At 32.0% G+C, this 14,716-nt stretch overlaps 1 protein-coding gene across 3 annotated transcripts in view; it reads right to left on the bottom strand.

The window, feature by feature from the left end:
* The window catches only part of SPAG16 (sperm associated antigen 16), a 704,011-nt gene that overhangs the window by 656,078 nt on the left and 33,217 nt on the right, over nucleotides 1–14,716 (bottom strand). For 2 of the 3 annotated variants that reach the window (XR_003045322.1, XM_015586715.2), the window contains exons 8-10: nucleotides 13,901–13,966; nucleotides 11,701–11,770; nucleotides 3,434–3,543 (exon numbers count right to left, since the gene is read on the bottom strand). Coding sequence is in view for 2 of the 3 variants with exons in the window: in XM_015586715.2 (XP_015442201.1) it covers nucleotides 3,434–3,543; nucleotides 11,701–11,770; nucleotides 13,901–13,966 (246 nt within the window). In the remaining variant the exon portion in view is untranslated. The remainder of the gene's footprint in view (nucleotides 1–3,433; nucleotides 3,544–11,700; nucleotides 11,771–13,900; nucleotides 13,967–14,716) is intronic. The other variant, XM_006908498.3, reaches the window with a different exon arrangement.

The following is a 14,716-nucleotide window of genomic DNA, read 5'->3' as shown; positions in this document are numbered from 1 at the left end:
GACCCTGGCCAGAACAGAAACTACTTTCTGAAAATCCCCTCAAAGACTGTCCAATCAACCACTTCCTTATTTCCCACAGCATGGTTTTTGCTGTTTCCTAGAACAGACTGTTGCCCTAACCTGGTTACAAACATGTAAGGCATTTTACACTAATCTGGCACAGATCATGCTCCAGTATCCCTTCCATCCTGCCTTGTCCTATGTATATGTAACCCCTTTGCACATGACATGCAGCACAGACGATATCCATGCCTTCTCGCTGCTGCTGGGGATGGGCCCCATATGTAAGTTCCCTTAATAAACACTTAATGTTTATTACTCTTAATGGAGGTTGGGGCTCTTTTCTACAGTCTCTTGGCCCTATGAACCCTTACATAACACCATATATAGATTCAGTGCAATCCTTATCAAAATTCCAAAGGCATTTTTCACAGAGAAGGAAAAAAAATCTAAAATTTATATAGAACCACGAAAGAACTCAAATAGCTAAAGCAATCCTAAGAAAGAAGAACAAGGCTGGGGACATCACATTTCTGATTTAAAACTATACTACAAAGCTAAATCAAAATGGTATGGCATCAACATAAAAACAGACACATAGACAAATGGAATAGAATAGGGAGCCCAGAAATAACCTCCTGCACATAAAGTCAACAGATATTTCACAAAAGAGCCAAGAATACTCAATGGTTCAATAAATGGTTTTGAGAAAACTGGATTACCACACACAAAAAAATAAAATTGGACCCCTATCTTATACCACCCACAAAAATGAACTCAAAATGGATTAAAACTTAAACAAAAGGCCTAAAACTACCAAACTCTTAGAAAAAAACATAGAGAAAAAGCTGCATGATATTGGTCTTATCAATGAGTTTTTTTATATGACACCAAAAGCACAAGCAACAAAAGAAAAATACAAGTGGGACTACATCGAACTAAAAATCTGCACAACAAAAAAAAAATCAAGAAAATGAAAGGCAACCTATAAAATGAGAGAAAATATTTGCAATCCACATATCTAATAAAGGGTAAATATCTAAATATATATTTAAAAACTCATATAATAACAAAAAAAAATCTAAAATATATAAAGAAGAACTGAGTAGACATTTGTCCAAAAAAGACTACCAATAACCAACAGGTATGTGAAAAAATGTTAAACGTGGATAAGCATCAGGGGAATGCAAATCAAAACTACAATGAGATATCACTTGACACTAAGACAAGAGATAACAAGTATTGGCAAGGATGGGGAGAAAAGAGAACCTTTGTCCACTGTTGGTAGGAATGTAAATTTGTGCAGACACTATGGAAAACAGCATGGAGGTCTCTCAGAAACTTAAAAATAGGGCTGCTATATGATCCAACAATCCCACTTTTAGATATATTTCCAAAGGTAATGAAAACTGGATCTCAAAGAGATAGCTGCACTCATGTTCACCAAAGCATTATTCACAGTATCCAAGATATGCAAACAACCTACGTGTCTGTCAGTGGATGAATGCATAAACAAGATATGGCGCACACGTGCACACACACACACTCATAGAGACACACACAATGGAATGGGATATTATTCAGGCATGAGAAAAAATATTCTACTGTTTGTGACAATACAGATGGGCTTTTAGGGTATTATGCTAAATGAAGTCAAGTCAGGAAGAGAAAGACAGATACCGTATGATACCATTTACATGTGGAATCTAAAAAAACAAACTTATAGAAACAGATGGAAAAATCGTGGTTACCAGCGGCAGTAGGGTTGGGGAATTGAGGAGATGTTGGTCAAAGAGTACAAACTTGCAGGAAAATAAAAAAATTAAAAGAAGAAATATTAGTAAAAATGGTTAGTCAGTGAATGAAGGGAGAAAGAATTCACTTTATTCTTCACTTTAGCTCTTTTGTAAGGCCTACATTTTTCTATGATGTAGGTGTTATATTTAACATTTTAATGCAAAACCAAAAAAGAACATACTATGAATAATTATGTAAGGTATTTTTCCTATATTTTAGTAGCTTTTTGCCACCTAAGAAGCCAACATTGCTTTACTAATATAAAGTCTTACAAGTCATAAGCACTTAGTAAATGAATGAAGAAACCATTTCTAAGTATGACTTACTACCTGAAAGAGAATGCCTATGTCATTGGAAGATGAAAACGTTCCTAATGACAATCACTATCATCACACCCAAAATCCTTCACTCTTATTATTTTTTATTGTTCTGAGTGCTTTATTTGCTCAATGAACTAATAACCTCTGTGGATATAAGCAAAGATTATTCAAATTAGAACAAGCACAATTTACTGACAGCAACAGTCATCCACCACCACTGCCTGAATTTGGCTGAGACTCAAATTAAAGGCAGCTGGAGGAGTGGAAAAGCTTTATGGTGGCAAAAAGCGAAGATCTGTCCTGACAGGAGGTTGTTGGCATGAAGAGAAGCTGGAGACAGGCTGACTAGAAAAGGGGATCTATCATAAATACCATAAATCCATAAATTAACAATGATAATAGAGGAACTGTAAAGTACTAATCTGAATATCACCAAAAAAGTGATTATCAAAGCCTTAGTATATAACCTAAGTGTTTAGTATGTATTTTATTTGAATATTATATACAATACTAAACTCCAGTGCATATCTTTGAGAAGAAATTATGTTATTAACATTTGCTAAGTAAATGACTTTTAATAATATTTGAATTCATAAAAATCTTGTTCTTATAGAATTACTACTACTAAAAAGCTATTATAATTGTAAATGTGTTCATTTTTAAATAAATGCCAGATATTTTGGAACTCAAACAACCACTTCATGAAAAAATTCATTACCTCAACTAGACTTTTATGCAATTTTCATAAGAAGAAGCTAAAACTCCTCGCAGGTTTTATGTAATTTTCCTCATTTTTGAACTCTTTGTCTCACCAGACATTTTTAATATCATTTTTTCTTTAATCATTACCAAAGATTTTAACTATCAGTCTGATTGCAAAGGGACTCAGATATAAGGAGATTCTTAAATGGGACATAATTCTTTCCATTCTACTTTTGAAGAAGACTAAGAAAAGTGTGAAGTTACCCTAAGAGATAGGAAATAAGGGATAACCTGGGAGTTAGTTACTTCTTTTAGACAGAGGTAATTTTTGGCAGAAATGTGAGCAGGTGAGCAGACATGGCCACGATTAAGTTGAGATATATGGCAGAGTTATCCATTGGCAGACCTGTTTCTGCCACTAAATAGTTTGCATCCCTCAATTAATTAGTTACATAACATTTAAGGACATCCATCTGCCATCTATAAACCAAGGGGCTCAGTGTACATAACTTCTAAATTCCTTTTCCAGTAAAATAATTATACCCTATGAGTCCAAGGATCTGAAGATCTGAGAGTTAATTATGAATTAACGGAAACAAAAATAAATACCATACCTTTGTATTATTTTTTATCTTTGTTTTACATTTGTTTTGTTCCTTGGCTTCATGAAGACCTTTCTGAGCAGGACCTTCTGGTGTGTTTTCCTTTTCACAACCTGGAACAACTACAAGATAATAACATTTATTCTTAATATTTATACTGCTTCTCTGTAAGAAATATAACCAAAAATATGAAAGCCAAAGTCATGATACCTTTATTTTTAAACTAATAACAGTAACATCATACCAAAACATTGTAAGTGAAGTTTCAGATTCATTTTCCAAAAATGCAGGACGGCATTACTGCAAGGTTAGTGAAATGGCGTGACGAGCCAGTTAGAAAGCACGGAAGCCAATCTCCACTTACACTGTATCCATATTCCTGTTAGTGTGAGGTTTAGTGTTTATAAACAAAGGTGAAGAGGAGAGAATGGTAAGCAATAACAAAATTTCCCAAGTGGAACTGGATAATAAGAGATTTTTAAAAGAATATTATATTAATAAAATATTATTCTGTTTCTCAATGTTGAGAAAAACAAAAAACACAGAGTAATATTCCAATATAGTTGTAACACTGGTCTCCAAACTCTCCTGGATGTAAAGAGCAGTTCTAATGCAATCATCTGAGGGAAAACTAAAAGTGATAGAAAAAACCTTTTTCCCATCTTTCCATATACATATACATGTTTAAATATATATAATTTCCCCTGTATTTCTAAATAGCAAGCTGATTTCAAATAACTAATAAAGTTATAATCATTAACTCATAAGCTAAATAGCACAACATTTTAAATAATAAATCTAGATCTGCAATAGAGAAAAGATGATGGACACAAAAATATCGAGTTGGTTTCAATATCAAGGCTCTCAAAGAATCCTGAGGTTATTAAGGTGAGGAGACACATGGCTGGCATTTAGTTTCGTTACTGATCCAATTAATTTTTCCTATTTGTTACCTATTCCGGACAAAAGAGAAAATCCTCAACATAACCCTCACAATAACATAAAAACAGAATGTTGCGTAACTTAGTTCTCATGGAAATACTTGAAAGATTTCAAACACCTGGATTTTCAGACTGCCTGTCTTCCCTCAATGGTGCTATAAGTTAGAGCCCCACTGCATCTGGGAAGTCAAACTGTGGGGGAAAGGCAACAATCAGTTAGCTTAAGGAAAATGTTTCACTTCAAATCTCTTATTGTATTTCCTCTTCAACGACCAAGGGTGACAAACTAATAATGATAATAATTTAAAATAATAATAATTAGCATTTATGCCTCATTGATCTTTTACACTATAACAGACACCAGTATAAACAACTGACACTTACTATTTTATAAAATCCTGTCAATAATCCTGTGAAGGTCACTACCTTTTGTTCCCTTTTATATATGAGGGGAATCTGTACAGTAATATCTACAAGGAAGAAAGTAGAAACTCAGGATTCCAGTAGATAGTTTTAGGAATACGAGCAGATCTCAGGTATTATGCAAAACATTACTAAGCAAGAATTCATAAGAGAAGTAAAATAAAAAGCACGAAAAAAATGGTATGGATAAAAAATGAAAGTTGAAAACCAAAAAAGATTTGATTTATGACATATAGTTGTTCCATAAGCAAAATGAAATTATAATAGTTCACACTTTAATAATATTTTAGGAAAAAATAAAACATTTGGAACTAAAACACGAGACTAAACATTGCAGAATGTATGTGGAATTAGCAGAGAAATAACACTTCTTAATTATTTCTCAATGTAGGAAGAACAACTAAACCTGATTTATGCTCTCCATCAGACAAACATCAGTTACTTATACAAAGATTTATAGAACAAATGAGAGGCTCAAACATTAAAGTCTGTGTTACATTCATGGTTAAGTGCATATAAATCTCAAATTCCATATAACACTTCTTAATGTTTAGTAATATACTAGCAAAGTCCTTGTCTCTATCACAGCATCCTCACGCTTATCATCTCATGCATGTCAATAATGACAAGGTCTATAGTACTAACTGTCACTATGCAGTTTTCCAATGTTACTTGGGCACAATCAACATCTTAAGGAAGATACAATAGAGAAATAAAGCAAACATCAAATAAACAAACAAACAAAAACACATTTTCACTTACAAAAACTGTATTTATTGTACCTCCAGTGCTAAATTTCACTCATTCAACCATTCCTTCATGTATGCACACATTCAACCAATGTTAACTAAACATGTTCAGGCCCCTGGTTAAATGTCAGAAATGCATGAATATGTTCAATTAACAAATACATAGTTAAGTACCTACATTGTGCCAGTCCCAAACTTCCTTGTAAACAGCTGAAAAGAGAATTATTTTATGGGGGAAAAAGAGGTTTTGAAGAAATTATCCAATATTTAGACCAGAGACATAAACAGAAAATATCTAAGAGATTAGGACACTTGTAAGCTAAAATGAGATCAAGCACATATCTAACTGGAATTCAGAAAAAGGTAACAGAAGCAAAGGCGAAGATGTTATTTTTGAAATGATAGGATCTCTTTCTAAACTAGACCATATACCAGAGGGTAGGGGGGAAGAGGGAGGAAGACGGGTAAAAGGGGTCAAATATGTGATGACTGAAAGAAATCTAACTATGGGAAGTGAACACACAATGTAAATATATATATGCCTTACTGTTAAAATGTATAGCTAAAACTTATCAGATTTTGTTAACCATAAAAAATAAATAAAAATAATAAAACAGTAAAAAAAAAAAAAGCAAATGGATTAGCAGTAATTGATTTAGCAGAATGAAGAAAAGTAAAACCTTAGAAGAAGGGAAAGGAAAGAAGCAAGTTGCTTCACACTACACAACTGCAGAAAGACTGGAATTAGAGGTGCCAGGTAGCCCTAAAATGAGTGTATAGGTGAGGTTCAAATAAGATTAGTTGAAAGTCTATGAATAAATAAATAAAAGGCAATTATTAACTTCAGGAAAAGAGCAAGTTATACCAGGAATATAATACTCATGGCTTAGCTGTCCATATTTACATGGACATAATAATGCAAACATAGAATATTAACCTAGCAGTTATGTGCATAGTCAAAAGGAGAGCAGCTTGAAAGATCTGAATATTCATCTTCCATAGTAGAAAGTCAAGATACAACATCCAAGACTGAAAATTGAAAATTAGTTGTATAAACATTTTTGGGGGGAGAGGAAGAAATATATAGTTAAATACTAAAAGAAATATCTAAAAAAGTTTAAATAGCTGCTCCTGGGGAGTGCAAAAAATTGGATACATACGTAGGAAGAAGAGACTCTTGTTTTCATAGTACACCTTGTAGAATTCTAACTTTTCCTACTCTGATATATTTGACTTAGATAAGAAGTTATATTGTAAAAGGAAAGACAATATCGACACTCATCACATGGTTTATTTTGAGAATTGAGAATAAAGTACGAAATTCTAATACCAGAAAAAAAATTAAATAAAAAATAAAATAAACTAGACCATATATTCCATACAGTCATACAAAACTAGCATCTAGTAATGCAATTTTGAACAGCAACAAAATGCCCAACATAAAAGCATAAATTAATTAAACTAAAAAACTTAAAAAATAATTTGTTTACTACATATGATATCTATTTCTTCTGTGAAGCTCTAAAGTGAGCTTTCAGTTTTTCACCTCATCAAACATTTCCAATTTCTAGCTGTTCATCTTGAATTCATAATTTCCTATTATAAATTACAAGCTGTATTAAAATATAATTGTATGTATCTTTATAACCTGCTTTGGAAATAGACACTACTACATTCAATTGTAACCTTATAATAAACCAAAGTAATACAATTTAATGACTAACAAACATAAAATCAAAACCAGCATGTTCACAAACTTTTTGAAATAATTTTAAGTAATTTGCACAAAAAGTTTTATCTCATAATATGTAATACTAAAGTGTTTTCTGTGTAGTTTCTTATAAATATTTGAAACATATTACTTTTCATAGCAAGAAAAACATAATACAAAACTGTCACTTCAAATATCTAGTCAATAATAATTCATCATTTCATAGTTTCTCTTAGGAATTTGTCTATTATTCTACACACCATACAAGAATAAATGTACAATTTAAAAACATTTTCAGTTGAGAAAGTTGAGTTCTAAAGTATTAATAATAGTCTCTCTGGGTGGCAGCAACTATGGTTAACATTTTAAATATATTTTGTAATTTTAAAATTAGCATGCCACTTTATTTCAAAAATGTAATGTTTAAAATTCTTTGATAACTCTACTCCAATTGAGTCCAACTTTTGTCTTGTTCCCTAAGAATGAATTAAATATTAATTAGTCTTTTTCCCAAAGTTCAGAGTAAATGACAATCAATTCATTGTTCCTTAATTATACAATGAATAAGATTTTAATCTGAAGAATCTCTACTGCCAAACCAATCTCTGCCCAAAATAAATGAATGGATGAATATATGGATGACAGAAAGAGAGACAGTTAAAAAAAAAATTTAAATTAAACTAAAACAAGCACTTGAAGAGGGAGAATATTAAATATATGAAAATTATTGTTACGGACAACAAGCTTTATGAAGAACAACCACTTAACCAATAAAGTCGACTTCTTTTTAAGTTACAGTCTCAGCTAAGTAAAGTTCCAAGTTGATCAGGCAATCAGAGGGATGACAGATGCTGAGATCACACAGCCAAATGCTGACACCAGAAGCTTAGGAAAAGACACTGCAAGTCTCATATCTAAATCTAGAGTGCATGTCTACGAGCAGCACAATACTTACTCAGCACAGAATTTAAGAAATTAGTTTTATTCAGGTAACTAGGATTAATCAGCTAAAAGAACTTATTTCTTCATGTTGAATGGGAATGTATTCTTTTTGAACAAAAGCACTTCAAAATATCACAGATCAAAATATAAGTACAAACTTCATCTTCAAAGTAATTTATAAATGTCAGTCTAGAAAAACATGTGTTCATTTTGTAATTATATTACATACCAGGAGATGATTTCATAAAGGAGTAATCTATAAACCATCAGTTTATTTTAATAGAGATGTCAAGGATAAACACATAAAATTGTAAATTACTAGGGTAGAATGTAGCATTAGAGGTTTACTAATGAAAGCATCAACCCAATGCACAAAGTTTCTCAACCTTTAAGCCTTTTCTATATTCTTTTTCACAATCTTTGGTCATTTGGGGAGCTAGAGTTTCTAAGATTATGATAGTTTCATACCATCCTTTTATATTTATATCTGATTATATTCTTAAAAGTTATCTACATATAAAACAAATAATTTTTTGATATAAACATACATATTTGAATGTATTAAGCAAAAAATGTAGAAAACTATGTAAACATTTTGTTGTGCATTCTCCAATCATTTAACAAACACACCCTCATACTACATGTTTTTATTTATTAACAATATATTAACATTATAACATGAGCACTTTCTTATGTATGATTTTTAAAGACTTTCTAGTATTGTATGGTCAACTATATTTAAACATTCACTTGAAAACCACATATCACTTTTATGTGGGATATAAACCTAAAAGCAACACACAGGACAAACAGAGATTCATGAATATGGACAACAGACTAATGGTTACCAGAGGGTGGGAGGTAGGGGGAGGAGGGAGGTAGGTGGGGTAAAAAGGGTTAAATACGTGGTGAAAGAAAGAAATCTAACTGTGGGCAGTTAACACATAATGCAAAACATATGCCTTACTGTTGAATTGTACACTTAAAACTTACTAGATTTTGTTAACTGTAATAAAAATAAATAAAATAACATTTTATTACACACACAAAAAAAGACTACTTGCATTGTTTTGTCACTATAGATAGGACTGCATTGAACATCCCTGTGTACAATCTCTTTAGGCATCACTGAGTATAACTGATAGTTCTTTAACATAAAAATGTTAAAAAAGGAAATACTGAATCAAGGCTAAGAAAAACTTTTTAAACATAAGAATGCTACATATTTCTTCTAAACCTTAATTAGAGAACACAATGAATAGTCATCTGCAAATAACAGGATATTATGCTTATTAAGAAAATTCACCATTTTTCAGTCTTTCTATATTTTAGAGTTTCCCATCATTCTTTTTTAAATCAACTTTATTGAGGTATTATTTACATACAATAAAATGCATACATTTTAAGTACAGAGTTGCGGAAGTTTTGACAAAGCTAAATAGGCATATAACCACCATCAAAATCAAGATACAAAACATCTGCACCACCCCATAATTATTTTCTTATCTTTTACATACCTTATAAACTTTACCTAATTTTTATCGGTCACTTTCTTTTAAGAAAATTAAGAAGAGAAAAACTCGCTCTTTAAATTAACTGGAATTCAACATTTCTAAATCTCTATATTCAATTCTGTAGATTTGAGTTTCCTTCTGGCATACTTCTTTCAGCCCAAAGAAAATCCTTTAGTATTTTCTTGTACTTCAAAATAGCTTGCAACAAAAGCTCTCAGCTTTCATTTACATTAAAATGTCTACATTTCACCCTAATTTTTGAAGGATATTCTTACTGTACGTAAAATTCTGAGTTAAAATTTTCCCACATTTTAAAAATTTCATTGTTTCCAGCTTTCATTGTTTCTGATGTGAAACCAGCCTTTATTGGTATTATTGTTCCCCTGTATGTTTTTGCTCTCTTGGCTGCTTTCGAAATTTTCTCACTTAAATTTTCAACAGTTTGAATATAATGCATCTAGCCATGACTTTCTTTGTGTTCACAGTTAGTTGCCTTTTTTTGGATGTATAAGTTGACGTTTTACATCAATTTTGGAAAATTTTAGGTCATCTTTCATTTAAATATTTTTATGCCCTGTTCTCATTCTTTTCTCCTTGGGGACTCTAATTACATGTATATTAAGTCGGCAAATTTTCCTTCAGTATTTTTTCTATATATTCTTCATAATAGATTATTTTTATTGACTCTTAAAATTTACTGATATTTCTGTCATCTCCAATCTGTTGTGAAATATGAAATTTTCATTTTAGTTAGTTTTCAGTACTAGAATTTCTATTTCCTTTATTTTTTTGTTTCCATTTATGTGCCAAGATTTCCTGTCTCTTCAATGATCGATGTCATATTTTCTTCTAAGTCTTTGGTCATACTGCAAATAGCTTGTTTAACATTTTTATATGCTACATCCAGCCTGGACCTTATCAGTGTAGTCTTCTATTGATCGCTTTTTGTCTTATTGTAGATCATTTTTTCCTGTTTCTATAACGTTTTTAGAAAAATTTTAATTATATAGATGACAGATTATAAAGACTCTGGACAACTGTCTTCCTCTGAAAGGTATAGATTTTTGTTCTGGCAGGCAGTTTAATTTTTTGATGATCAACTTGAATTTTGAGGTTTAATTATATGTTTTGTTAGGGTGGATCCATGGAAAGCCATAAATATTTCTCAAGGTTCTCTAACTTGACAAAATCTAAACCCTCTTTCCTCTAGGAATTCTCTGTAAGCTTTGTTTTTGGTTTTATTTGATGAATACAGGATTATGAATGTTAATATGGCGTTACCAAAGTGTTAAAGAGGACTCTTCATCCAGGTGTGGCTAGAGCTCCAACGTCTCCCATAACTGCTTTGTCTCTATATTCCCTGGTCTCATCTTAGTCCTGTAGAATCTACTCTCCCTCCCTCTGTGATAAGTCTCAGTCTTGCATGTGTAAGCCAGCTGACTCACAGTAAACTGCCTCACAAACTGGGCCACTGCTCACTGTAGCATCCTCTTACCTGGTGCCCTTTCCTACAGATTCTAGCTGCTTCAACAACTTGCCCCTTCAGTTCATGCAGGACTGCCATGCTCCTCTTGGTCTCCATCTCCATAGAGAATATGGAGAATTCCCCAGGCACAAAGCCATGGTGCTCGACTTATAAATTTTCCTTCTGTCACTTTCCTTCTGTAACTTGTGCTGTTTTCCAATGTCTAAAAGTAGTTGCCTCATATATATAGTTAGTTTTAGAGTTATTTATGGGGAGAAGGTTAGTCTGCTACCAGGTACTCACATCATAGCCAGAAGCAGAAATCCTCCTATTATGGTTTACTCATATTTTTCTCTAAAATTAATCTATACAGCATCATATCTATATTTCCTCTTAGTCTTTTCACTAACATCTTAACTTATGAAATAGTTATAACACCATTTATTCGCTTTTAAATATCTCTACAATTTTGAGCTCTTATAAGGTTGAGAAATCACGAACCAATATTAGAGTTTTACCACATTTTACTTTTACCTCTAATTTCAGGAGAATGGTAACTTTGCTGTGGTTCCATATGCCTTGCAGTTGCTGAATGTCTAGAAATCTAAAAAATAAAGTCCAAAAGTTATAGGGTTATATATTAAATGACTCAAAAAAGGTTTAAAAATATAATGTTTAAATATTGATTACAAAATATAAAAAATATTCATCTGTATTAGATTAATTCTTATGTATCTAAAAATTTTAAACATGAATGGCAACAAAAGAAAAACATACGTTTAAATGTAAATTCAATTCCACAAACCAATTATTAAGCATCCATTATGGGTAAGCATCTGAAACATTTATTTTACAGCATAGTTTCTGGACTCAATGCTCATTGCACGCTTTGAATAATAATTATTCATATCTCCATTTCGAGAGAGATTTCTCTTCTATTGATATTGTTTCACAACAACTTAATTCATCTTTACGTCCATAAAAGATGAGGTATTAGTTGGGAAGTAAAAAATGAAAAAACTGTTGTTTTTCCTAAAACTCTTGGCTCATTTCCCACCCACAGACATTCCTTGTTTTATTAAACATAACTTATAATTAAGAACATTTATTAGTTCAATGGCATACCATTCACCTATATTTCCTAAACAATAGACTTAAACTAAAATTCCTACCTTAAAAAGATATCTCATCTCTCATTGTAGATGATTATTCCAATGCAAAATACCATCTGTTTAATTATATACAGATATATACATTTTTCTACTTTCACTGAGTAGTAACATTTCTTATTATTAGAAAACAATAGATAATAAATTATAACCTATAGATTAGTGCTCATGAAATGTCTGAGTAAAAAAAAAGTAAAAAATTTATATCTATTCTAGAATGCCAAGCAAATTATAAAATTTTTAAATGCTCCTCTTATTTAAAATAGTGTGAAATTTACATAAAATTTGCAAATATAGTACCTTTACACCCTGCACTCTATTCTCCGTTAATATCATGCATTACCATGGCATATCTGTCACAAAATATGTACAGATATTGATACAACATTATTAACAAAGTCCCTATTTTATTCTAATTTCATTAATGTTTTCCTAATATCTTTTTTCTGTTCCAAGATCCCATCCAGAACATGACCTCACATTAAGTCATTGTGCACTGAGAAGTACTGGTGAGTAATATGTTGCAGAATGTCCAGAAATTTGGGCTTGTCTGAGGTTTTCTCGTGGTTAAATTGGAGTTATAGATTTGAGAGAGGAAGGCCACAGAGAAGTGCCATTATTAGCACATAACATCGAGGGTACATTTAATCACCATGATTAAATGCTGATAATTATCAACTTTGATCACCTTCCTTAAGTTGTATTTACCAGGTTTCTCCACTGTAGAGTTATTTTTTCCCCATTTCCACTGTACTTTTGGAAGCAAGTCATTAAGTACAGGCAGGACTAAACAGTAAGCTCTACCTCCTTGAAAGAAAGCTATGCCATTTGAGATTCTTCTTTGAAAAAGATATTTTTCTTCTCCCTTTTATTTTTTCCTCCCCCATTTATCTATATGATTATGAACTCATAGACATTTATTTTGTACTCTGAATTATAATCCAATACTACATTATTTTCTTGCTCAAATTGTTCCAAATTAGACCATTGGGAGCTCTTTCAGAATGATTCCTGTAATTAATTAGTCTGACTCCATTTTTTGATATTTGACTGCTAAAAAACAGCTTTTAAGCCTTACCCCACCCACTTCCCTTTGTGCCCCATATCTGGGCAAGCTGAGAAGGCCTGGATGCTCCCTCCTTTGGCACCAATGGAAAAGTCAAACAATACAAGTCTCTCCTTGCACATGGGAACTCTCGCCCTGGCCCCTAATCCTAACCACAATAAAAACCCCAAGCCAGTCTACTTTCCTTGCTTTATGGCCATTTCAAACCTACATGGAAGGCATGTGCTATTCTCCCTAGAGAAGTCAAACATGTAAATAATAAATGTTTTCATACCCTCTTGGTGTATGTATGGCATCATCAGGCTTGATATTCAACTAAATTTGGTTGCCAGTCCATCTACTTCTGTAGGTGGCCACAACTGTTCCTTTGTTCTCTGACGTAACCATTTTTTTTGGTTGAGTTCTCTCTCTCACACTTTCTCCTCCCTCCCCCAACTCTCTGTCTGTCTCTCTGTCTTTCTCCCTCCTTTTATTGAAGAATAGTATTAGAAACAGATACCTGAGCACGGGATATACCCGCTGTTACTGGAGTACAATCGCTTCTAGACCCTCTCAGCCAACAGACCTAGAAAATATATATGTATATTTTTCAGAATATCTCCTGCGTTGCAGCCCCATGATCCAAAAAAGATAAAATATAATTTATTATACATATGCATACTAACAAATAATTAAGTTTTATCGTTTTTCAAAGATGAAGCTCTAATTCAGAATTTAGGGCATTAGTAGAAATTAAAATAAATTATAGATTTTTCTAAAAGATTTAAATGAATATAAAAGTTGCTATTTTATTATTAACCAAAAGAATTTGAAAACATTTATCAAATTTTTGTCATCTCACATCATACTTTCACTCTTCTATATACAAACTGATTGGCATTTAGAAATTATAAATTCTAACCCTGTTTCATGCAAGGTATTTGAGAGGTCTATAATCTTTAAAGAGAAATATAATGAGCTCAATGCTCATTAAAATAAGGTTTCTAAGGAAGTGATGATTAGGAATCCAGATAGAAAGATACTTCTTACTACTCTAAGCTCACATCCTAAAAGTCTGGTTAGAAATGAATTCTCAGAGTATAACTACAACAGCACAACACTGAAAGACATAATGAAGAAATAAGCATTAAAAGTGATATAGTTCATACTGGATCATAGAGGAACTTTTCATATATATTAATATCTTTTCACTTATATTTCAATATATCTTCACAATAAATTCATTCTACAGCTTCATGACACACTATTCAATTCAAGTTAAAAGGCTAATCCATGGCTGTCTACCCATGGTATACCTAATAGAATGCTCCAACAG

Source organism: Pteropus alecto, unplaced genomic scaffold (genome assembly GCF_000325575.1).
Source record: "Pteropus alecto unplaced genomic scaffold, ASM32557v1 scaffold182, whole genome shotgun sequence".
Taxonomy (NCBI): domain Eukaryota; kingdom Metazoa; phylum Chordata; class Mammalia; order Chiroptera; family Pteropodidae; genus Pteropus; species Pteropus alecto.
The sequence above is the reverse complement of the archived record's forward strand: the minus strand, read 5'-3'. Positions and strand labels throughout refer to the sequence as shown.